The following is a 25750-nucleotide window of genomic DNA, read 5'->3' as shown; positions in this document are numbered from 1 at the left end:
TGATAAATGATAAACTAACCTGAACCCCCTTATCTGATGTGCTGCTGTGAAATGAATCACACAAGTCCCAAATTGGAGGTGAACTGCATAAAATGACTGTAATTCATAAATAGTAAATAGCAAATTTCTTGAATAAAGAAAAAAAAATATGAACATTTAAAATTCAATTATGTTTTGACTGGTTTAGTTTCATTGTGGTGGTGCACAAAGGCAAATCATTCAAACGCTGCCATTATCCATTTACTTCTGAATCTAACCGTTTTAGAATAGCACAATTACTGTTTGATTAAAAAAAAAAAACATTTCACCAAATTTTGTGTGTTTTTTTTTTAAATTCCATCCTGAACTCAAAGAAAAGTAAATTCTGTCGACTTAATTTGGTGATGCTGCTAGTAGAGGCTCCAGCACGCCTGCGACCCTTGTGAGGAAAAGCGGTGTGGTGGATGAATGAATGAATGAATAAATTTGGTGATTTGCTTGTACTGGACTGCAACATTACTATTAGTTCTCACTTCCGCTTTAAATGTTACCAAGGGTCAAAGATAAAATATACAATATTGCAGATTTCTAATAATATTGGCAAAAAGTTTAATCTTTCACGTCCTTTTTGGGGCATCCTAAATAATACGTTTGCGCTTGAATTTAAATCACAAAAAGTTTAAATAAACAAAAGTATTTCAATTATATTACCTGTACAACAGTAATACAAATGATAATTTTAGTACCATTCAAACAGAAGCACTAGAACATATAGATATCTTTAAATGATTCAAAATCACAACCTTTGAGATGATAAAAAAGCAAAAGCATTACAATCCCAGCCAAAGTTATTTTCACGAAAATTGACAACCCAAAGACAACAATTGACTGTGAAATTGAACGGAAACACTCAAGCCTGTCCGGAGGATTATCTTTGTACCGATTTGTTAAAGCGCCAGAAAAATTGTAGTTCTGGAAGAGAATCGATTGAATAAACTGAAACACATCCATCCCACCTCACCTTGCTCTTCTTCTTTTTGTCTGCTCCAAAGAATTTTCCAAGCTGATCCAGAACGGTGGGGTTCTTCTTCCTGCGGCCTAACCCAAAGGTGGCCTGTGCAGCGCTGCTTGCGGATGCCATACTTGGGAGAGTCGTAATTAGTGGTTAAGTTGTCAAAAGTGTGGGTTTACGTCTCTCTTTGGAACGAGAGCGCAACGAGAAGATGGAAGTGAGATGGAAGAGGGAGGGAGGAAATGCTAGCTTAGTCTAGGTCCTGCTCGGGGCTCTCCGACCCACACTCTGAAGCCGCTCCGCTGTGCTCCTGGATAGTCTGCAGCTCGTCCGATTCAGAGGGTCGCTCTTTGAAGGTGTTGTCCTCTCGGCCCGGGGCATCTCGGGAGAAGAGGCGGGCCAGATGGGGGCGCGGTGTCGCAGCGTCAGGGTCAGCTGTGCTGGCCGAGGTCCAGGCTGAGCGGGGGCCCTCAGCGCCTGTGGAGTCAGTCACCGCCGGCTTCTCCGAGATGCAGCCATTGTTCTTGTTTGTATCTGTCTCACCCGTTCCTACAAAGAAACAACAAGGGTCACTTATGGGCTGAGGCCTGCATGGCACACAGCACACTGCAAGAACACAATGGGCCCTTTTGACGACACTGCGCCCTTCCTGCTGCTGGGTTAAGAGGTCCAAAAACATCAGCATCTGAACCAGAATGAACCTTGACATCTGCTTGAATATTCATCCCGTTTTTCCAGCCTTCTCTTTATCATACAGTGCAGTGGAAATAGTACCGTATTTTCCGCACTATAAGTTGCACTTAAAAACTTACTCAAAAAAAAACACAGTTCGCCTTATAATGCAGAGTACCTTATATATGGATCAATTGATGAATTTGTTGTTCCATCCTGGTTGTACACAGCGCTCTGCCCAAATATTTCAGTACGTTTTAGTACGACTAGTCAATTACAAGGTCGCATCGCTTTCAGCATTACGGCAACCGTGGTCAGGGGCATCACCGAAGTAAGCTACTACTGGTCGATCGCATGACATTTAAAAACAACAACATATTTTCTATAGGCTAGAATGGCTTGAATGACATATATGTTAGCCTATCGGGAGGCAGTCACAGTGATTTTACTTTAATTTTACTCAATAATTCTAACGCAGAGCGCTGCGGGACATCTAGTGCATTGCTGCCGACAAAACAATATACACACTGTACTGTGGAGGAATGGTGTTGCACTACATGAGACAATATGCAATATGACTGAAACAATGGCCCATTGTCAGAGCTACGTAGTTATTACAAAGGGACAAAGGGTCTCGTGTCACTAAAATAACTCCTATAAGTATGGATTTCAACATGGTGACACCTACCAGATTTGAGACTTAAAGGCTACAGGGCTGCTGACACAAGCTGCTCCATTTTAGCTCGCTACTCACACTAGGATTATGTGATTAGGATTCATTAAATTCTTAACTTTAATCTTCCAGCATGTAGTTAGTTTATCAATGTTTTTCTTTTCATGTGTGTTCTCAGAGTTAATAGAAGTTCATGCAGATTATTTCAAATTATTTTTTATCCCATGCATTTTGGGAAAAATTGCAAGCGTGCCCAAAACACACAGTGATGTACCATATTTTCCAGACTATAAGTCGCTCCAGAGTACAACTTGCACCAGCCATAAATTGCATAAATAAGAAAAAAAAAGACATATATAAGTCATGCTGGAGTATAGAAATTTATTTTTATCAAATCTAACACCAAGAACAGACATGTCATCTTGAATGGCAATTTAAAATAAAAATAGAACAGGGGCAACAACAGGCTGAATTATTTTACGGGTATGAAACTATGAAAAAAACTGCGATTTATAGTCCCAAAAATACAGTAATTACACCGGGCGGGAACTGCATTGCAAGATTATGTTAACCTCATCGATGACAGATTGCAGACTGATAATATTACCAATATTGTAGTAATATTACAGAATATCCTCATCTGTCAGATGGCACACATCACCACACCCAAGATTGTAAGAAAGTGGTTTTATAATAAAGTATAGTAACCCCCTTTTTAATTGTTCCCTTGATCTCAGTGACAGTGTTTAATACAACATGAAAGATAATGACCTGGAAACATGGGTTGTATACATAAAAACGGCGCAAATTATTTGCTCGCAGTGACTGGTACAAGCCTGTAACCCAGCGACATCACCATTATTCATCTTTTGATGTAAAAACTCTGTCAAAAATGTTTACAGTCTCCAGCAAAAATGAAGGACTTGCTGCCATAGTTTTCATATTTTATGAGGAGCATGTCCATGCCAAACAATGGCATCAACAAAGTTTGATTACATTTTTGTGCTTCACAGTGTGTACACTGTACAAAGTTTCACAAGATACCGTATTGTCAACAAATGTACTCAACAGTACAAGACGAAGGAAAGGTAAGGACTAAGGACATCATTCTTTGAAGATTTGACTTCAATATAAACTGTATAATAAAGTGTATGTATATTATCCCCTCCCCATCTACAACAACTCTTGAGAAAGTGGTAGAAGAAAAAAACAACTGGTGAGACTTTTGCCAGAATAATGTGAAAAGATCTAATACATTTTACCTAAACTGCTATAGAATATAAAATATTTGGTCTAGGGCAATACAATTTTGCATAATATCCTAAATCTATTTGAATATTTCACAAAAAATCCATCAGGAAAATCCATCACTCAAACTGACCCTTGGTCCAGTTGGCACAGAATGACCTTTCATGAAAGTGGCCAAAATTATGAGCCAAATAATTCAAGACAAACTCAACAACTCTCCACCTGATGAATAGCTATCACTGTAAGGATACTACAACTGCAGAAGCAGCACTTCATGCAAAACAGGCCAAGGGCTAATTATCCACTCGTCTGGTGGGAGCAGGTGTATTTTGAAAGAGTGCTCCTTCCAGTAATATTGGAAAGATTCATGAGCTGAAATTTGCATGTAATGACAAAGTTATACACCTCTTGGACAGACCACAAATGTCCATAGAAAATACCCTTGTACAAAATATACCTTAAAAATTGTGTAAATTGAACTTAGATGTATGACATTTATTTTAATTTTACAGGGACATTAGTTAATTAGTTACTTACTGTAACTTTGCATGCCGATTTTTCAAATCATTATTGTTTAGTCTTTTGGTGCATGCTAAAAATGTGTTAATTACTATAACTTTGCATGCGGATTTTTCAAATCATTATTGTTTAGTCTTTAGGTGCATGCTAAAAATTATAAGCATAATATTGCTTTTAGTAAGACTCTGCAATTGTATTTACACTGAGAGTTAGGTCAAATTACAAAATGCTTTCATACATCTTATAATGAGACTGAACTTAACATCCTCTTAGTCTTGGTTAACACTTCTTGTATCAGTTCAACTGGAAGGTTTGGTGAACAAAAAGTGAAAAATCCAGATCTTAATGCTTTAATATGCAGAGAGTAGGCCCTAAATCTCACCAGTTTTCCTCCTCTTCTCGGTATGAAGAGGATGTGAAGCCGAGCATCGTGGGATGGTGGAACGGAAAACATTCCAGATAACAAAAAAAAAAGGAATTACAGTATGTGGCTTGAGGCCAAAACTCCTACCCAGCAGTGAAAACCCCTCTGTTGCTACATTCATGCTGGATGTGAAGCACCCACAATGCAAGAAAAGACACTTCACTGTTTCTAAAAGCCCAGGCAGCATTTAAGAGTTCAGATGTTCAGCGATAAGACAGATAATGTAACAACAAGAACATTCTGCTATCTCAGCAAAGCTCCTCTAACGATCTGACCTCCCATTTGGAAAATGATTTCAAATGACAGATGTGGCTCCCAAAAATGCACTTGCTATTCATACAGGCAACATGACTGGGCAATTCATAATATCCCCAAGTCTCGACGAGATGTTAATTTACTGTACTAATTTAAAACCTTCATAAATACCCAATCTTTGGTAATGTGCTGCTATAAAATTAAGGTGATGAATTCTTGTGGTTACACCAAAGCACTTCACTTGACAAAATATGACATTATCATAACTGCATTTTTTAACGATTCAGTCATGTACGTGTTTAATCAGTGCAATGGGGAAGTGTCAGTTTTGGTATTTTCGCTACCCACCATTCCCTCATCTTGGACTCAAGTCAAAAACATGCACTACACACACATACATACACACAGAATTTGGATGAGTGTCCTGCCAGCTGGTCAAGGCCAGATGACAAGTTCAAGAGGCCACAAGAACAAGGGTGCACTTAGCCTGATAACAACACAAAATGCATAGAAACATGGTGTGTTTCAATGTAATCTAGAAAGAGGAAAATGAATGCATCTGCATAATCAAGGATGCATCTGGGGCAAAAAAAAAAACTGCAGCCAATTTCCATGAACTAAAGCTCATCCTTTTGCAAGTGAAAGCGAAGAATCTGACAGAGAAGCAAAGAGATCAGAGGCGAGAGAGAGAGCTGAGAGCAATGTGTGAATGTGAACAATGGTGTGAAAGCAAAGACCACTGTTTCAGTGATGGATGTTTCCCTTTAACAATCAGAGCCTTTGAGAGGGAAGGCGGGGCTTCATGATGGCAGTGATGGGGCAAGTGTCAACCTGTGTCTGACACTGCCATAGAGACGAAATACTGAACCGCAACACTTAACAGGACACAAATGCACGCACACTTCGACACGTCAACACACCAATACATTTGAGATGTGATCATTTTATGCAGCTATTGCACAGCACTTGACCGCATATCACAGATGAGTCATTTCCTGTCTACCGCTACAAATAAAATCACATTTTATATCCTTAATATTCTGACTTCTCACTGGCTTGCCCTGTTCGTTTGCTGTCTCTTAAATTTTCTCCAGCCAATTTGGCAGCCCGAGTACATCAGGTACATTCACTAACGCTCCCACAGTCGCCACAGTTGTTAGATTGGACACCTTAGATTGGACGAAGGTACTAGGACACAGAGTGAACTGTCAACAATTTATTTCGAAACAAACGAATAGCCGTAATCTTGCCAAAACAAGATTAAACTAGTACTGTACTGCAACTGTCAGCCTACACTTTCTCTGCCAATTACACTTTGTTGCTTTTTAGGGTCTCCCATAAAATGATGGATTTCAGAACTTATGAACAATGCAACTGCAGTAATGCAAGCGTAACACTTTGACAATCATTACATTAAACCAATACGCAATGTTAAACCAAGAACCATTTTACGTCTATATAAGGGTAGCCATCGGATGTTGGCAAACAACTCAATGATCAGCCATGCAACACAATTAAAATAGCTCTTCTCCACAAAATCAGAACCTGATCACTTTTCATCACAGTTTGCGGTTTGAATCACAACTTCACTTCACATTATTACTAAGCCCAATCCCAATGAGGTGAGGCTGTCAATTTAAACAAATAAAAAGTGAACACAATGATTTGCAAAGCTTTCTCAACCTATATTAAATCAAATACAAAAACAAGAAATTGATGTTCAAACTGATAAACATTGTTTTATGTTCACCTGTTTGGAAGATTCGACTGGTGAGTGTCATAACTGGGTATAAAAAGAACATACCCGAAAGGCTCAATTGCAAAGAAGCGATGAGGTTCGCTGAATAACCATGTGAGCAATTAGGATGACAATTTGCACTTGCAAGGCATTTAGGGATTTCATCATCTCGAGTCCATAATTACGTACATCAAAACGTTTAGAGAATATGGAGAAATGTCTTCATGTATAAGTGGCAAGGCAGAAAACCAACATTAAATGCCTGTGACTTTCAATCCCTCGAGTGGTACTGCATTAAAAACCAGCAGCCGAGTGTAAAGGATATTACCACATGGGCTTAGGAAAACTTAAAAAAAAAAACATTTTACACTTCACTACATCTTCAGATGCAATTTAAAACTCGACCAAGCAAAGCCAAACGCCACCTGCTTCTCTGGGCTCAAAATTCAGTATGCTGTGGTTCTATGAGGTCTGACCATGGCATAGATAACTTGTGCAACTGTGAAGGCAACATGAATGCTAAAAGGTACATAAAGGTTTTGGAGCAAAATATTCTGCATCATCCAGCAACATCTTTTTCAGGGACATCCCTGTTTATTTCAGCAAGACAATGCCAAGCCAAATACAACATGTGTTTATAACAGCATGGCTTCAAAGTCTGAGTACTAAACTGGCCTGCCAGCAGTCCAGATCTGCATCTCATTAAAAATGTGTGGTGCATTATCAAGGGCAAAATACGCCAACAAAGACAGTGGACTATTGAGCAATTTAAGCGGTGTATGATGTGAAAACGGGACAGGACTCCACCTACTGTACCGTACAAAGCTTTAACAAGTGGTGTCCTAGTTCCCAAACACTTATTGAGTGTTACAATACAAATGCAGCCAGTATTGAATGCAAACTCAATGAGGCCTTTGGTTTTTGGTGAATGTAAGGGTGTGTGGAAAAAAGAAATCCTGATGATAATTTGACTTCTGTAGTTGTATGTCAAATGTTTCCACATACTCGTCGATAGTTCACAGCACTTAGATCTGAGGTGTCTAACATTTTCCATCTGTCGATAATCATCTTTTATAAAGTGCACTTTATAAACTGTACTTTGATGCATGCAATGAAACATTGCTCATAAAAACCTTGGGCTTCTTGAAAAATGTACAATTTCTCGTGCAACACTTCCTGAAGAAAGTGTCATCTAAAAACTAGCTGCAAAACAACCCCCTCCACCCCCACCCCACATGTTCTTGCAATAGAACAAAACATTTGATGGTTCAGTCATTATGCTTTCAAATACTTTAGCAATTTCAGAGTGCCATCCTTCAGAGTTAAACTCTACAGTCGTTTTACTTACCAGAGTCTTTTTGTTGCATTTTACCCGAGGAAAAGTAGCGGTCTCACAATTATGCACCCCAGGATATAGTGTGTTTATCCCGTAAATCACAGATTTTAGCGTTTCTGTATAAATTCTCGTCCATTCAACCAAAAGACCATTTGTGAGCTCAGAAGTCACTGTTGCTGGATGAGTGAGCCTTGCTCACAATCGTTGATCTACTTGATCTCTAAGATGTTGATAAGGTTAACGTCAGCAGCCACATGTACTTTTTGGACCTTGATCCGTACATAGGGTGAGAGTCATGGCAGAAAAGATTGATTTAAGGGATCTCTTCTAACAGAAAGCAGTATGTTCCCATTCTGCAGCTTTTCTTTTCCTAGCCATATTGACCTGCTAAAATTGGCAAGGCATATAACACATTTAAAATGGATTGCTTATCTAAAATGGATTTTCATACTGTAAACTTTTAAAACATTCAGTCTATTATAGGCCCATATCTATGTTTTGCAATGTTTTACTGATTATTCTTAAATACAAGAAAATTGTATCAGCTACTTGTTAAATAATAGCACATGCAACATATAGTCTTTGAGTAGAAGTCAAAGGTGAGAGATAAGGGAAATAGTACACCATTTCAGATAGTTTAGAGTGAATGGGGCCAAACAAGACATGCGCACTACTCTGCACATGAACAATAGGTCTACAGCTGATTGCTTTATTACTTTGTATCAGACCGTTCAAGAAAGACCATTGTACTTTTCTCCTCAATGCTGCTGGGTTTCTGTTTTCCAATGCATTAACCTCTATTCAGGTCACCTCAGCTCTCCATGCCATATTGGAGAAATGGTAACACGGCATGGGTCAGCAGTCGACAGACAGACAGAGGGGGGTCTCCTTTGCGTAGTGATGCCGCCTTTAGACTGGTCCAGGTAATGGAGCCATTATGGGCTTTTAACAGCCATGCAGCTGATGGTGGTGTTTGCCTTTTAGTGGTAAAGCAGCATAAACAGGAAGTACAGCAAAGAGGCACCCCCAACACTGAACATCATGGGGCAAGTCATGGCGCCTGCTGCTGTCTGCTGTGCTAAAATAGGAACCAATAAAGTTGAACTAACGTACCTGTCATAAAGTACTGTACTGCACAATGGCCAATTTGCAAAAAAATAGTCATCGTTTTGTTTCTAAATACATACCACGTTTGAAGATTATAGCTGAAAACATTTGAAAACACAGAACTACGTATGTAGAACAAATTTGTGAAACTGTTTTTCACCATTTCTGAGTTCCTGATTTTGAGTGCGTGATTAAAACAGCTGTCCAGATAGATGGATGACATGACATGAGTCAACCTTCCCTAACTATGTATATAAGACCTTCATTTATCTTACAATAATGAAAAAAATCTGATAAAATTATTTGATAAAGTGAGGATGATGTGTTTAGTTTGTTGATGATAGTTAAACTATTAGTGGCTTTAGGTTATCTACATATACACACTGCTAACTCATAAATGACTTGCATTCTGCTGCAGACTGAGAGGAGTAAGAGGATTTTTAGATAGGCTAGTGCAGTTAGTGTCAGAAGTCGAAATAGTAGTAGTATTTAATCGATAGTTGACAGTTGAGCTGTGAGTGGTTTTAGCACAGATACGGCCCACCACATCATTTTATGTGGGCCGCGATGACAAATCGTGCATCAAATTTGTGTGTCATTACTAGAATTGCAAATTGTCTGCACTTTTAATGATATCTTTTTTTTTTTTATATTTGACCAGTTTTTACTCGTCTGATTTGAAAACAAGTTATTTGTCAGTTTGTTTTGTAGCTTTTACTGTATTATGAGGTGCTCATACATTTATTTGGGTTGACAGTCATAATGGCCCTCCGAAAGAAGCTCTGACTACAATGCGGCCCGCGAAAAAAATTAGTTTGATACCCCTGTTTTAGCACATTTAGCAGACATGCCCACACAATATTTGCTGCAACATTAGAAGCAAATGGGGCATTTCTCAGCCAATATAAAAGAGGTTAGGCATCAAAGAGCAAGACAGTATTTCTCTGAAGCAGCAGTAAAACCACCATGTTATAGTTTCAAGACCAACACTACATACCAAAATTTACATTCCAACATCTGCTTTCCCCCTCGTCATAAACCTTTTCAACATTTGGCTCACAAGTTGACTGCGAAACTTTCTTTTTCATACATTTATCAACTTCCTGTACTGACCAAAAATGTACATTTTGATTTCTGATTCTTGTCTTCATTTTCCATTTGATGTGTATATAATCTTAACATTAGAAAAAATAGCAAACTAGAATTCTAGAATCACTGCAGTGAAGTCAGTATTCAAACATTACATCTGTAGAAGAAAGACACAGTAGTGTGAGTGACAATAGGAAAAAAAAATATTGGCCAAAGGTCAAAGATTGAGTCATTAAACCCCTGACACGTTAACACGTCTAGTTGCATCTGCAGAATGCGACCACACTGCAGATGACAAATAGCAAAATGCAGGGATGACTGAATCCAAGGTAATTGGGACTGATTTGCAGCATTATGGTACTGGACACGACTATGGATTAAGTCTGCCCCATCTCGGTCAATGCTCTAACTAAACTAACACAAGTGGACTCTTGAGAGTCGGATCAATCAGAGAAGGTCTAAGACGCTGCCTCTGCAATTAAAGGCTATAACAAGTAACATGCTGTCAAAATGTGAACACCAAATATCCACCAAAGTAAATCACAATATTGACCTGTCTTTAAAATTACAGTTTGCATCACCACTCTGAGCTGCACTCACTGAGTTTGTTTGCTTTATAATCAATCAATGCCTTATTAATATGACACACACACACCAAACCTACCTCAAATGTTCCCATATTCATTCTCTTTCAAAATGCATTGGAACATTGAAGCAAATATCTGTGTCCATCAAATTTGGGTTTGACATCCAAAGTTGAATATTAGGCAGTGACTCCGCTGTTTCATTTCAGCTTTTACTTCCAGGTACTACATCTGGATCTGAACCACAATTAGCAGAAATAGCACCTTTGAGTTGAAACCAATAATTTTTCATTTGAGCAAAAGTATGACAATATGTGACTGGCAGATTTTCCTTGGCCAGTACTGTTACATCAATCAGAACCATTGCCTAACTGGCTATTGAGTCCAACCATTTGGGATGACCTGAAGGGAAATAAAAATATAAAAACAATACTTGTGCTCGGTTATAGACATAAACAGGTAGACCATAGAAAACGGCAGCAGCTGTTGACCAAAACATTGTGAGAGTTGTAAAGATCCCTGCCCCCCAATAAAACTTTCTAGCGCTTCCCTTTACTTGTTTTGAATATACTATAGATAATATCAAGTCTGATGCAAGTAATAGAGTGAAAACAGTCGAAGAAGAATCATGTATGAAGTAACCCTGTGAAGTGGCTGTAACTTTACGCAACTTCCTCCCTTGCCCACACATACTAACCTTATCTGACGATGACACTGACAACTCCAACGTATGTTATAAAATGCAAATATTTTTTCATATGCTGGCCTGGTGCCAGTACATATCCAAATGCCAACTCAAACATTGATTAACCTCTTACCGAAAACTTCATCTTGTGTTTCTTCTTGTGGCTCTTCTGCTAATGTGGTTGCTGTTGCTGCTGGTGGTCTTCTCTCATCATTGGTCTCAGGTGATAAGGCCTTTGGCGTACAAAAACAGGTTTGCAAGGTGAGTTACCATGGAAACAGCAGTGCTGGATCAATGGTGAGAAACAAAGTCACACCCTAATTGACTTGGTATTTTTAAACAGCTATGCTTTGTATATATCATTGTACAGTAGTGCTCCATGTTATCCTATATATACATTTAGTGGAGATAGAAATGATTGAGAAATTGTTTGATTCATAATTATTCACACAGATTTATTAATTTCTGGGAAGATGGCTGATTGAAGCTGATTAAGCATTTACATATTTCTTTTGCATTTTGACGAATTTAAATGAGCATCCAAATACACATGATCAAATGGGGGGGGAGTCATACGGTATACTGTACATGAGGCCACTTTCTCTGAATATCTGTTAGGTTAATATCTGTTAGTTTTGCACGCAAGAGCAATTGCTTCATTTACGTCTGTCAATGCGGTGTATGACCAGTTGCAGGTCTTCATTATGGCCAATGTCATGCTTTCAATTGGAATCAACAGAGTAAGTGCAAAAGAATGCACTGAAATGTATAGGCACTGAGGGATGGTTGTCTTTGTCAAAAGCTTTTAGCATCATATCACACCAAAAATCGCATACAGCTAGGTGCTATCACATGACCCTGACTCTGGCACGTGTCAAGCAGAGCAGAAAGATTATTCTAGCCATTTTTTCTATTATATTCTAAGAGCCTTGCATTATGCTTGTGACCTCCAACCTTAGACATTATGCAAATTTGTACCTGGATCTGAAAAAAGACATAAGTGTACTAATTATGCTTGATCGTTGATAATTTGTATAAGTACCATATTCTTTATAATGGAGACCATAGGCAGTAACGAGTGCTCAAGGTTCATTTATGGTCTATGTCAAATACGCATACAGATACATATGTATAATGCTCCCAAGTCAGAATTGGGTAAATTCAACTTTTTTTCACAAATCTATATTATTATTGGTGGGTCTCCACCTGTCGTGTATGCTACGTTTAAGAATAACTGACCAATTTAAGTCTTGAAAATGACTCACCATTTTCTGTACAAGCACTGTCAGTGTGTTTAGTGAATGCGCTGAAACCACAACCCGGGATGGATGGCTGGATGGATGGCTAGATGGATGGCGTGATGGATGGATAGATGGATGGATGGATGGATGGATGGATGGATGGATGGATGGATGGATGGATGGATGGATGGATGGATGGATGGATGGATGGATGGATGGATGGATGGATGGATGGATGGATGGATGGATGGATGGATGGATGGATGGATGGATGGATGTTATGTAACATAATAATACATATATAAATATGCACACTGGAGCCAAGCTACAGTCATATTTGTACAATATGTGGGAAGTTTATTACTGACAACGCTAACACAATTAACCATTCATATTCAAACTAGGCGGCACACTGGTTAGCACGTCCGCATCTGGTTCGATTTCAGCTCCAGCCATCCTGTGTGGAGTTCTCCCCATGCCTGCGTGAGTTTCTTCCGGGTACTCCGGTTTCCTCCCATATTCCAAAACCATGCATGGCAATTGAGCACACCAAATTGCCCATGGGTGTGATTGTGAACAGTTGTTTGTCTATGTGTGCCCTGCAATTGGCTGGCAACCAGTTCAGGGTGTCTCCCGCCTACAGCCAGAAGTCAAATGGGATAGGCTCCAGCACGGCTGCGACCCTTGTGAGGATGAAGTGGTTCAGAGAATGGATGGATGGACACTCACTCATTAAAGTGCCTCTGATTAACCCCAAGTAAAGTTAGATTTTTTTAAATAGGCTTTTCTTGACATCTTTGTAGTCACGTAAACTGTGGTCCTCAAAGAGCTTTCACAGCGTCAAATTGGTCTCATATTCCCTGTTCACTTTCACTGCTGACTGTGCGTAAAATCTGCACATACAGTATGTTTTGCTTCATAAAAGCTGCAAGGACTGGTTAATGACTATGCATGGGCGGAACGTGATCCGTAGGACCTAATTTTCTCACATGTGCTTTAAATCATTATGTTCATCCATTAGATCTGCAAATCAGGGGAAAAAAAATACCAAACAATATCCGGTGCTCATTTGAGAAACAAAATGGTTAAATGCACTTTGCATTTTGTGATTTTCTGACTCAGACAAATTCATATATTCAAAAAGCATTTGCATGGGATATGACACACTACGGTCGGACCCGAATAAAGAAAGAGTACAATTGCGTGCATTAAAAACTACGATGGAGCATAATGTGATCTAATCTTGATTTGAACATCAGTGTAGTTAGAGCAGATTGATTCAGGGGAAACCCCAAGAACTCTGACCAAGAAAAAGCTACAGTGTTAACAGTACAGTTATTTTTGAGACACCAATCTGACAACACAGCCCACTGAGAGACAGGGACAAGCTAAGTGGGTTGGTCACGAAGCCCAAATTGGAAACAATAGCGGTGTGTCAAGCTGGGCCTGAGGCTCCCTCATCTGGAGAGTTCATTTGGCATTTTTAGTCAGTTTTCTCATTTTGTTTTAATTTTATGTTTCCAACTAATATTTAATATTTGGATTATATTTTACAATTAACATTTACAAGTTAAACAGTTTAAACAGCATATTATATATATATATATATATATATATATATATATATATATATATATATATATATATATATATATATATATATATATATATATAATATGCTGTTTAAACTGTTTAACTTGTAAATGTTAATTGTAAAATATAATCCAAATATTAAATATATATATATATATATATATATATATAAATGCTGTTTAACTTGTAAATGTATAATATTAGTTATTAAATATATACACGCACACTGAAATGCAGACTGCTTTATCACCATGCCAAAGAATTATTTTTGTAAAATGTGGCTGTCAATCTGACACTGTGGCCTTGTCTTCTTACAGAATGACCACCTGAGAAACTGGTAACGAGTGAAATACACTGCTTTTACCGCAGTACATATTTCTGCTTAGCATTACAAGCAGTCTGAATGCAGAGTGGCCCCCAAAGCACCACATCCTCAAGTACATGCTGATGCTGAGACCGCAGAAAACAAAATGCTTTTTACAGCAACTCAGCAGGAACTATCTTAAAGTGATGTGTCACAATAAGGCACGTGTGCAATGCACCATGCCACCTCTGGAGAAATAGAGTTTGGGAGCATCTATTCTTTAATACATTCCACTGGTGCCAATCATTCAGAGAGCTAGAAACTAACAACAGAACAAAGCCACGTTTAAGGTGTGATGAGAGTGATATCACACCCTTCCCAATTGAAAGGGGTTTACAGATAAGACCTGACTAGCACAAAAACACAACCTGTGCCATTCTGTCATGTTCTGGTTGTGTCTAATAGTTGCTATGACTACCAGCTGTTTTGCAAGACAGCTATAAACTTTGATGTTACTATAGTGAAATCAAAAGGCAACAAATGAGAAAATTAGATATACACTGACGACGTATAGCCACTTGCACAATATACTAAGTTCCAATTCAAGAACTATAGCAAACATTCCACTTTTACAAAGAAAATCAAGTTCAGTTTACAGTAATGCTGTAAGAGAGATGCTTAAAAATATAATCACTATATGCTGTAGTTTGCTCTATTTGACATAAAGCCTTCCCTTGAAGGTTTGCACTTGATAGAATCTGCATTTAACAGATTTTCATCCATCCATCCATCCATCCATCCATCCATCCATCCATCCATCCATCCATCCATCCATCCATCCATCCATCCATCCATCCATCCATCCATGCATCCATCCATGCATCCATCCATCCATCCATCCATCCATCCATCCATCCATCCATCCATCCATCCATCCATCCATCCATCCATCCATCCATCCATCCATCGGCTCTCAGGTAGGTCGAGTTTATCTTAGGCGACTTTGAGAAATTGCCGGGCTCTAATAATGACAGGCAATTTAAAGGTTTCAATTAACCTACCTTACATGTTTTTGGAATGTACATGGAGAAAACCCACACAGGCACGAGAATAACATGCAATGTTCAGACAGGGACCCACATTGTCTCTTGCCTGTCATTAATAAAACAGAAGGATTTTGCTAAGCCGTTTCTGTCAAACACCAGAGGCACACAAGAGCACCTTCACTGGTAAAGCAAAAATGTCTACTGTAAGGTGTTTAATGCAAAAAATATAGTATTTAATCAGGCTGGCGACAAATACTCTTCATACGTATATTCTTCATCAACTTGCCACAAAACATTAACAACTTTTGTATGCAAACCCTTTGTTTACACCCACAGTTCACAGCATCAACTGATCCATACTGGGCCCTTAATGTATAATTAGTATTCCAACAGTTCTTGCTGACCACCCACAGACACAAGTCTTGTGAAAGAATATAAACCATCACAAACTGTAACTGCTTACCGATACACAATTAACCCACACTTCTGATTTTGCAAAACACTAACTGAAATCAAGAAGGAAAAAAAAAAAAAAAAAAATCACCTTCCAAATTGAGAAATTCTATGGTAAATAGACGCTACACAGAAAAAATGCTTGAGAGAAACCTTGAAAAAAAATCAGGTTCGAAGCTAATGAATACTACAAAGAATGTAATATTTTCTGTTGTACTGTTATCTTACGTTTTTGTGCTTCGTTACGGTGAATAACATTGTGAAAGTGCTACATAAAGATGTATTGTATGGTATATTTAAAATACGATGGTCTAATAAATATGATTACCTTTATCAAAAATGACTCAAGTGCAAACATATCAAATGTCAAAAGTAAAGATACATTTTATACACTATGCTGTGTTATTTGAAGGGATTTGAACATCTGACTCCAGTAACTCAGTGAGAATAAAGGAGCGTGATTGCTTGTCCACAATCAGTCCAAACTCCAACTAATAAAAGCTAATGTTCACACTGACCTACAGGCAACTTGGGGGATTCATACCTTGGTGTCTGTTGGTGACTCTCGCTTTCCATGACGTTGCCCCATGATGCTGACAGAGGCTGCACAAAGGGGGAAAAAAAATGAAAGACCAGTAAAAAACAGGGATTTATAAAAGGTGTGTTGGACTAGTTTTATATAAGCAAGACGAGTAATTACTAAAGTATAAATAAAAATACATAAATAAAAATATGGATGAATGACACGATTATAATGCATTTCATTTATGGCAGAGAATAACCAGCAGAAATTATGTCTATTTCCATTCCAATTCATGTGATCATTTATTATAAGGCTGCACTGTCAATACATTTGTTGTTCAGGCCCGTGTGCTTTAAAGGCAACATGATTCACAAGAAATCATTTGCTTTGAATAAAGCAACAGTTTTTTTTTTTCTTGTGTCATGACGTTGATGTGTGTCACAAGTTCAACTGGGGAAATTTAAATGAGCGTGTAGCTCTGTCCGTCCAGACGTGAACGAGTTATTGGAAATGTATTAGAAACCGGAATTTTGACCTTAACCTAAATATTGAGGAATGTAAACGTGACCGGGACTGAGAGGCAAATAACAACAGAGCCAGCTTTCTTAACCGGCTAGGAGTATCTTGCGAAACCGTTTGACTTTTTTTCCCCCTATTTTTTTATTTTTATTTTAAATCAAGTCCTCCCTTCTCTGTCCAGATAATGGGTGTCCATCCTGGACGGACGGACCGTTCCGTCTCTGGACGGAATGCTCATGACTGATAAACAGTATTTATAATGCCACATCCACCTGCGTATGAAATAGATAGGTGCGTCAAAATGCATCAAGCGGGTTGCATTGCGCTTTCTTGAGTGAGGGAGCTTGAGGTACACACACAGACTGACAGTGGCACTTCCTCACAGTTTTTTTCCATCAATTACATTATTTTTTTAATGTCTCTGGACAATGCTTTTGAATACTATTTAAGGCCTCAATTTGCACAAAATCAATTGAATTACTTAATTTAACTCTGTAAGTAACTGCTAATTATGCAAGAGGAGAACATTACAATTGCCTAAGCCTGTGCTCAGTTTAGAACCATACTCAAACTTACTGCAAACCACAATATCTTGGCCAGGCATAGAAAGATGTCACATAGACAACAGTAAACACACGGCCAGTTTCACTATACAACGTTACACAATCAGAGCTGTGATCCTGCAAGGACTTGCAAGAAAAGACTGTTGCATAATATAGCGGAAAAAAGCAGAAAAGGATGTTGAGGGGGGAGGTAAAAGCCTACAATTACAATTCAGCAGCATTACTTCTCAAAAGACAAAACAGGCAAATGCAATCCGCTGGCAAACATGCAGCAAGGATTTAGTATATTAACAGTCTAACCTTTTATAGTATACTCTGCATTATTGCAGTTCAACTTTCACTAACATATCCACCTTATTCCTGCGCCCCATTATCCTTTGCGTGAACTATGGATGGTATGGTGAAAGCAGCGTTTTGTTTTTATCGAAACTGCTGGTGCAAGTTCACTTTCTATAACCGTTACAGACTTAATGTGAGAACGCCAGCTTATGAGAGAAAACATTTCAATGTCGCTTCCTGCCAACAGGGTGGGGTCAGACGATAACATAAAAGAGACCAGCAACAAGGTACAACTGTGGAAAAGCTCTGCAGTGTACCAGTATCTGCACATTAATAAAGTTGGTTACATTTTGCTAAAGCTTTCCACTATAGGCATGTATATGATTGTATATTAACTTTGGCACAATTATCTCCTATGAAATATGAATATGAAATATGAGTTGTTCTGGTGGCTATTTTTCTAACCTGGGGAGTAAGACGCTTGGTTCACGAAAACAGGCTGCAAGGTGCTACGTGGAAACATCTTATAATGTATTTGATGCACCAATCAGAATGGCCATATGTCAACGCAGCGACAATTGCTCTGATAAACTGGGCATGTGTTTAGTCTGCAGGGGCGATGTGACGTTACAAAGTGAGGACCCGGTTATTTTCTTCGATCAGGCGGGGCTGGTGCATAGAAAGGACGAATGATCAGTAATGGCCCAAGATGAGTGAATGGAGGAAAAGACCACTTAGGGGTTTTTGGTAATGAATTAGCATTTCATTATAGCCAAAATCTCAAAAGAGATGATTTAGAATTAACAGGAAATGTACTATCATGAAATACTTACATGCCTAGTACATGTACTCATCTTCTGTCCCTGTCATTGACTTGGCAGCACTTGTGCACAACAGTCATCGCTTAAGTGGTATATTGTGACTCTCGAACATGTCCAAGATGTAGTTGTAGGCTGATATTTTCTGGGAAAAGTAAATTGGGTTTTCTCAAATGAAGACCTTGACAACTGTAATCTCTCTATTTGATAAACATTTCCCATTAAGAACAGCAACTAAGAAGAGTCATGGCATAAAGAAACCATGCATGAACACTGGGGATCGAGAAGGACAAATTTATCCAATCTGAACCAAGTCAAATTTATTTCACTCTTAACAGTATGTGACGGTGCAATGCATGATATCACTAGTGCTAGAAGTGCAGCTATGGTTGAAGATGAAGACAATCTGCATGTGGCTACATACACACTGTAAATTGACTTTATATATACGTAGTACGTATAGCCCATAATGTCATGAGAAGCTCATAAACTCATTGGTAGTCCCCAAGACAACACTGACAGGAGAGACAGAAGGAGATTTATGAAAATCATGGTCCGTCCCCTCCCTGTAAAGTGACAAAAATCTCAAACAAAAGAGAAGACAGCTGATCATCACAACTGATTATGGTGTCATTGTTGCATGCCAGAAAGCAATGTGAGTTAATAAATGAGGATGACTATAAATGCAACCAAGAGAAGAGAACAACAAGTACATGTCAGAACAGTGATCAGTCAGCTGTAAATATCTGGTGAGGAGTACAGCTCCTCCACTAAGAAAAGCCTGAGGGTTCCCACTGTTGCTTTGAAACATCAGGGCCACTGCCTGCTGTCCTCCTCTCTTTGTTAACAAGGGCAAAACACATTGCAATGTCAACTACGAACCTGTTCTATTATTAACAATAACTGTTATTCCTCTTATTTTTATGTCCGTTTAGTATTCAGCTGGTACCATGCCACACTAAGGCCTCTATGCATGAAAGAGGAATAAGGGCAGAATAAATTATATTGGTCAATGGCTTTACCACTGTTGGTAAGCATGAACGTGATATAAGGGTAAACTGTGGTATTACTTTAATCTTTAAATAGCCGCAAGCACAAAGATTGAGTAGCTTATTGTGTGGTGTGAATGTGGCAGACTTCCTGGTGTATTTTAGGCTACATTCTCACCCCTGGTTATAATGCTTCATTCAGGTTTTCGGTGAAATCCGATTGTTTTTGTGTAAGCATTCACATTCCACATTAAATCAGTATTTGTGGAGGTAAATGTATTCTAGCGAGTAGGCGCCACGGGCTTATGGTTTTCTTATATCCACAGAGAAGCAATTTGGGAAGAGGTTGGTTGAATCCAGGAAATGTCTTAGAACCGTAGCTTCCGTTTGGGGGATAAGAGTATAAAATGATAAAGTTGAAAATCAAGCAAAATTATGTTGAAAAGTTTTTTTGTCCATTACACTGGAGTTCCTCGTCAAACATCAATAGCACCCTGCATGAATGATAAGCATAAACTTCACCCCAACTACTTCCCGCGACAATCAACTAATTGGTGTTTATTAGAAGCAAACACTGATATAACACATAATTAAGCATATTTATCTTAGACACACACTTACACACTGTTACTAGTGGAGGCACAAAACCACTGAAGAATGGCTTGTTCACAAACATTTTGATAAATATTTTTTTCCAGACAGTATTTTCCAGTCTTCGTGGCCAAATCTGACATATGTACATCCGGGTTATCGCCCATCGAGGTGTACAATTCTCATGGATTATTGGAAGATGTGCAGGTGTGAACTGATGTACACCGACGGACGGTTGCCTCCGCATAGTCTGCAAAATCCATTAATCCTCGATAACCTTGTAGGGCATTAACCCACTTATACCATAGTCATTTGCCAACTATAATAATTAATTAAACAATTCCCACGTGAACTGAACATAGCGCATATTTGCTTCGTGAACTTTTTTTGGGTATGCACTCATTTTGGGTTCAATGAATGGTTTTGAATGGAAGTTTACTTTCGTTCAAGGATGCCAGGTTCTCTCTTCTCAGACCTTAAAATAAAACCTCGATAAACACACTGTAAACAAGGCGGGAGACGAAGGATTTGGCAATGCTGGTCACAAACTGTCAATTTTTATCCATAGTTGAGCAGCCCTAGTACACATAATCAGCCTATGTATATGTGTGATGGTTGATGGAAGCTCTGAAGCTGGCAATGCTGCACTCTGTCGGTCTTTGTTGACGGACAGTGACTTAAAAGTGTTTGTATTTGTCTGTTTTGGGGCCAAAAAGCGTTTTGATTGCCTATCTTGTTGTTTACACTAAAGGCGACAATGCATACTGATATAATTTTCATAGCCAGTCAGAATACAGTATTCACCAAGAACATATGATATTACCGTGTGCTCTCACACAAGCATTGTAGTTGTGCTTCAAGTGCCTTGAAAAAACATGGATCCAAAATTATTTAGATCATTCTTTGGAAATTTAGAAAATAGATCCATTGTAACAGTCTTGGAAACATAAAATTCCCCATACAATAGTTTTCATTTTCTATACTTTTCCGGACCTGGTAATGTATGAATTCTAAATCCATACTTTCCTATACTTTCCATACTTGCACAGGAACCCTGTGAATTTAATTTATATTCTCATTCAACTGTATACCCATTAAAATCCAGCCTAATAGTACACAACATAAAGCAAAATGCTAATTTAACATTAGATCAAATTTACTCACTTTTAAATGCATCTGTTCTGTCCATGCCTTGTCAAAAGAATGTATCGCAGGAAAGATGTTGGAAAATAACAGTCTTCAGATTAAAATGAAAGCAGTTGTGAGGCTGATAGCTACCACATGTCACTTTATGAGCACAAGTGTGCATAAATTGTTGTTGATTCAGGCATTTACTTGTTTTTTCATTATGCATGGGCCACTTCCATTCCTCAGGAGTTTTTTTTTTTTGTGATATAAGTATGAAATGGAGAAGACCGTAAACCACGTGGGATTTAATGTCTTAAAAGCCAAATTACAAACTCGTCACATGGATCTGGAGTGAAAATACTGAACTATAGCAAGAATGCAAGCTGAGCTCTTGTTGCAGAGAACAGGATATGTGGTCAGTCTAGTCCTTATTCTGAATGACAGCACCTTGCCATTATGGTCAAAAAAGAACAACAGTATTGCAGCTTTGGTGCTCTTCATAATGCAGGTAATGTGACTCAACCTGTTGACCGAGAAGCGGCACAAATGAGGAGGAAGAGAGAACGGAAGTTGACTCATTTCAGTATACTGAATCACCTTCAACAAATTTGTTCAGTGCATTCACATACACTTACAATTTAGCGAACTTGCATAAAAGTAATCCAAATGTATTATATTTTGTGCCAACTGTGCTAAAGATAATCCTAAGAAATTCAGAGGAATGCATTCCTGCGGCTTTCCCAGCCAAATAGTCACAGGCAACAGAGCCTTGGCCTTAAACTATGTGAAGCATAAATTGCGGTTTCTGGCATCCTTTCCTCTATGCCAGTAATCTAATCCAATTACTCAAAATTTGTCTGTAGAAATGAATATAGAATACAATAGAATGAAAATTAAAAATTAGCTTGAAGATATGAATATCTAAAATTGCTGTGAATGTGTTCATCTGGTTTCATGCAGCCTGGAATTTGATGGTTTCAAAACACAAAATCCCTCATCAACTAAAAAGGTGAGGATTACATCATGCACATATGGTTGGTTGTATGAAAGCCAAATTTCAGATCAACATTCCCTGGTGACAGGAAATTTGGAACCACAGCCAAACAGACATTATTTTTGGAACATGCACAATGAATAAATGTAAATGATCAAAATTGACCAAAAGCAATATATTTTAGTATCTTCTAATTCTGAAAATTCATCCATAGAAGATTTTTGGCTGCAAAGTACCCAAAAGTGCATTTTCGGATTCGGTCCAAAAGTCTTTGGTCACAAACGCATCACGGATGAAAAAGGATGCTGTGATGATGCAACCGTGCGCTAATGAATTCAAGTGAGTAGGTGGTGACTGAGAGGGCTTCTAGGGAACCGAGGACTACATCTCCACTGCTCATCAAACCATGTGCATCACTCGGAAGAACCGGAGAGCTTGCATTTAGGCTACATTCACCCTGCAGAGCATGATGACCTTTTGGGATTTTTTTGTACATCATGTCCTTTTATGTATTGGTTCACATTAGAAAAGCAAATATGACTGCCAATGTGAACAGAATGAGTCTATGAAATGGCAAGCCAAACAATTTCGTTACAATAATATGTCGTATGTGCCCCCACTAGTTCAAACACAGCTTTCTGAATAATATTGAATTTGTGAAATATGGATTAAACAGGTAAAGTCCTACTGTTTTCATCAATCTCAGGGGGCGGGCATTTTGCCACTTAGTGTCGACTGAAAATGACATCAGAGTTGCCAGATCTCAAGTCACAACTAATCACGGCATGTGACATCACGATTGGTCGTAACCTGTTACCTGGGAACTGTGATACCATTTTCAGTCACAGTAAGTGGCAAAATGGCCGTGTCCTGAGATGGATAAAAACAGGTTGATTTTGCCTGTTTAATTCATATTCCACAAAAGAAACATTAATCTGAACACTGTGTTTTGTCTAGTTGGGCTGCTCATAACATATTATTTTTGGGTTGACTTACTCTTTAAAGGTGCTCACCAGTATTTGATTTAAAGACCTATAAGAAAAAGAAGGTTGCTTCCTGATCCCTGGCCAAGACAACAGTACATTTATGCCAAAGTTCACAAGAGATCACAAGACTGACTCACATACAGGAAAATGTGAAGCATTTAAATGTAACCTCTTAATGCAGCGTGCCAGGTAGGCCTCTTTGTATTTATGTTTCATTCAACCTCAGGGAGTATGTAACAGAAGTTACCAGCTATCGTCAACTTTGAACATGCTGTGATCATTTGTTTAAATTCTGGCAAGATTTGACAAACTCTGCGCTTTTATAAATAGCATATCACTTTTTTTGGGTTCCTATTTATGTATCAAAATTGTCTATGCACTGTATCTTTAACTGTTCAGATTGAGTATTATCATTTTTGTGAAAACTAAATTTAGACTGGTGACGTATTATGGCAGATTAGCGTGGCGTTAGAATTTGCTTATAGATATTTCAGATATCAATGAGATATCTCATTGGAATTACAACGTAAGCTAAACAGACAACACTAATAGGTATTTATCTTACATAGACAAAACACTGCACACTGGAGGACTTGGAAACACAGATTCAGGAGATTCTCAAGGAGATCCCTGACAACGTCCCTCAGAAGGTTGTTTATTTCATTCTTGGCCGTTTATGGAACAGGTTGATCCCACTGGTGCTTGTGTTGAAATATAAAGATTTTGTACTTTAATTTTCCCACAGATATCATTTGTTTCAATAAATGTGTAATAGGATAAACATGGATGCAATTACAAACTTTTAATAGCTGGTTACTTTTCATCCACCCTGTATATCCATATTGGGACAAAACAAGTGTGTTTTTTCATATTTCACTCATGACTGTGAGAAATCACACCTTACAGAAATTCTTTCACATGTACTTGAGATGCAACACCAACTTTGTTTTTGAGTCATGTATTATCGATGGTACAGAAAATGGATGTGTGGATGGAAAATATAAATTGCATTCATGGTGTACTATTTTAAATGCAGTATTAAGAACTGCTATTTCCATTTCCAAAATAAATTCAAGATATATTTAACTTTTATCTTGTATTTAAACAAAATAAAAGATGCATAAATGACAATGTTAGTAGTAAATATTTGTATTGGACTCTGTGTTTTATCACACAAATGGATTTCACATAAATAAAAAAATTGGGATTGCCCTGTGATAACGTCATTGATGTTAGGTGTTCCTTCCTTATGGCCACAGACATAACAAGCCGAGATTAATATTTTCTAGTTTAGCTGGTTTGGATATTACATCACATGCTGTGACTGACTTTTACAGTACCACGTATTCAATGTGCGACGAGCACGCCCATGTGTCATCGTGTTAGTTTGACCAGCACTAAGTTTTTTTATTTATCAATTACTGGTATGTATTAACTGATTCAAAATTGTAGAAGTGATGATGATGATAGAACTTTATTCATTGTAGAAAATTGTAGAAGTGAGCATCTGAAAATGTAAACACTAGCAAAGATGTCCAGTGCTGCTTACTATTTATCTGTGTATATCAATTATAAACAGTCAAATCAAATTATGGGAACCTTTGACATTCACCAGTAATCAATACTCCAAATGTAGCTCTTTGTTTTAAAAAGGTTGATGAACATTTATACTGCACTCTTAATTGTCAATATAAACTCGGCTTCTACAAAAACATACGTCAATAAAAAGATTGAATAAACTAATGTAATGCCTGAAATTAAGTGTATGACTTTTTCTTAGGGTAACGTCATAAGTCGTGTTTTATTATGTATTTATTTTATTTATTTTAGTGTTAAATCATAAGATTTATGAACAGTGGTTTCACGAGGGGGCATGTCAGTTGGGAGTGTGATGACCGTAGTAAGTAAAATTCGTTGCAAAAAGTACACATTTGAGAGATGAAGAAATATCTTAAAACGCCATTCATAAAACATGATTTGCTGTGAAACACGACTGTACCGATCGTAGTAAATACGCGTGTTTGTCGTCCACAAAGGCAGTCGCGCAGTGGTTTTGCAGTCAAAGCGTGTCAAACACAATCATATATAGAAAATCATATCATCGTTCACTTTACTATATCACAGTTGTTATTGTGGCTATAGCAGCACTGGCGTGCACGTACCCTTCTCTCCGGTTACACTGTCAACAGCATCCACAGCTGAGCCTCGCTGTCAGTAGCAGTCCTGTCAGAGGTCGTCAACATGGAATATGTCAGCCCTTTATCTCTTTTTCTAGACGCTGCTCTCATCAAAACGTGTTTTCACACAAGGAGAAAAATAAAACAACGGCGCGTGTCGGCGCTTCCTGATTTCGCTACGCTGGTAGGTATGATGATGATGTTTGCAAGGGGTGGGGCGGAATG

At 38.2% G+C, this 25750-nt stretch overlaps 2 protein-coding genes across 5 annotated transcripts in view; both read right to left on the bottom strand.

Annotated features, from left to right (window-relative positions):
• mbpb (myelin basic protein b) overlaps window positions 1-1270 on the bottom strand; it is an 11974-nt gene extending 10704 nt beyond the window's left edge. For all 4 annotated transcript variants that reach the window (XM_088387305.1, XM_088387304.1, XM_088387307.1 and 1 more), the window contains exon 1: window positions 1001-1270. In XM_088387305.1, coding sequence (XP_088243431.1) covers window positions 1001-1120 — 120 coding nt within the window. In that variant the 5' untranslated portion in view covers window positions 1121-1270. The remainder of the gene's footprint in view (window positions 1-1000) is intronic.
• LOC148392310 (myelin basic protein-like) lies at window positions 1138-25750 on the bottom strand. Its single transcript, XM_088387303.1, has 4 exons — window positions 25511-25750; window positions 16503-16561; window positions 11455-11554; window positions 1138-1540 (listed from the first exon to the last, which is right to left on the bottom strand). The coding sequence occupies exons 2-4, from the start codon at window positions 16545-16547 to the stop codon at window positions 1242-1244; spliced, it is 444 nt and encodes a 147-aa protein (XP_088243429.1). The 5' UTR covers window positions 16548-16561; window positions 25511-25750; the 3' UTR covers window positions 1138-1241.

The sequence above is a fragment of the Syngnathus floridae genome, chromosome 10 (assembly GCF_059516105.1).
Source record: "Syngnathus floridae isolate MCC-2025c chromosome 10, RoL_Sflo_1.0, whole genome shotgun sequence".
NCBI lineage: Eukaryota > Metazoa > Chordata > Actinopteri > Syngnathiformes > Syngnathidae > Syngnathus > Syngnathus floridae.
This window is presented reverse-complemented; position numbering and strand designations above follow the sequence as displayed.

Coding starts and splice junctions, on each gene's coding strand:
- LOC148392310 (XM_088387303.1), bottom strand. CDS start 16,547: ATGGGGCAACGTCATGGAAAGCGAGAGTCACCAACAGACACCAAG. Junction 11,555..16,502: donor AGTCACCAACAGACACCAAG/GTATGAATCCCC, acceptor TGTACGCCAAAG/GCCTTATCACCTGAGACCAA. Junction 1,541..11,454: donor AACACAAGATGAAGTTTTCG/GTAAGAGGTTAA, acceptor GTTTCTTTGTAG/GAACGGGTGAGACAGATACA.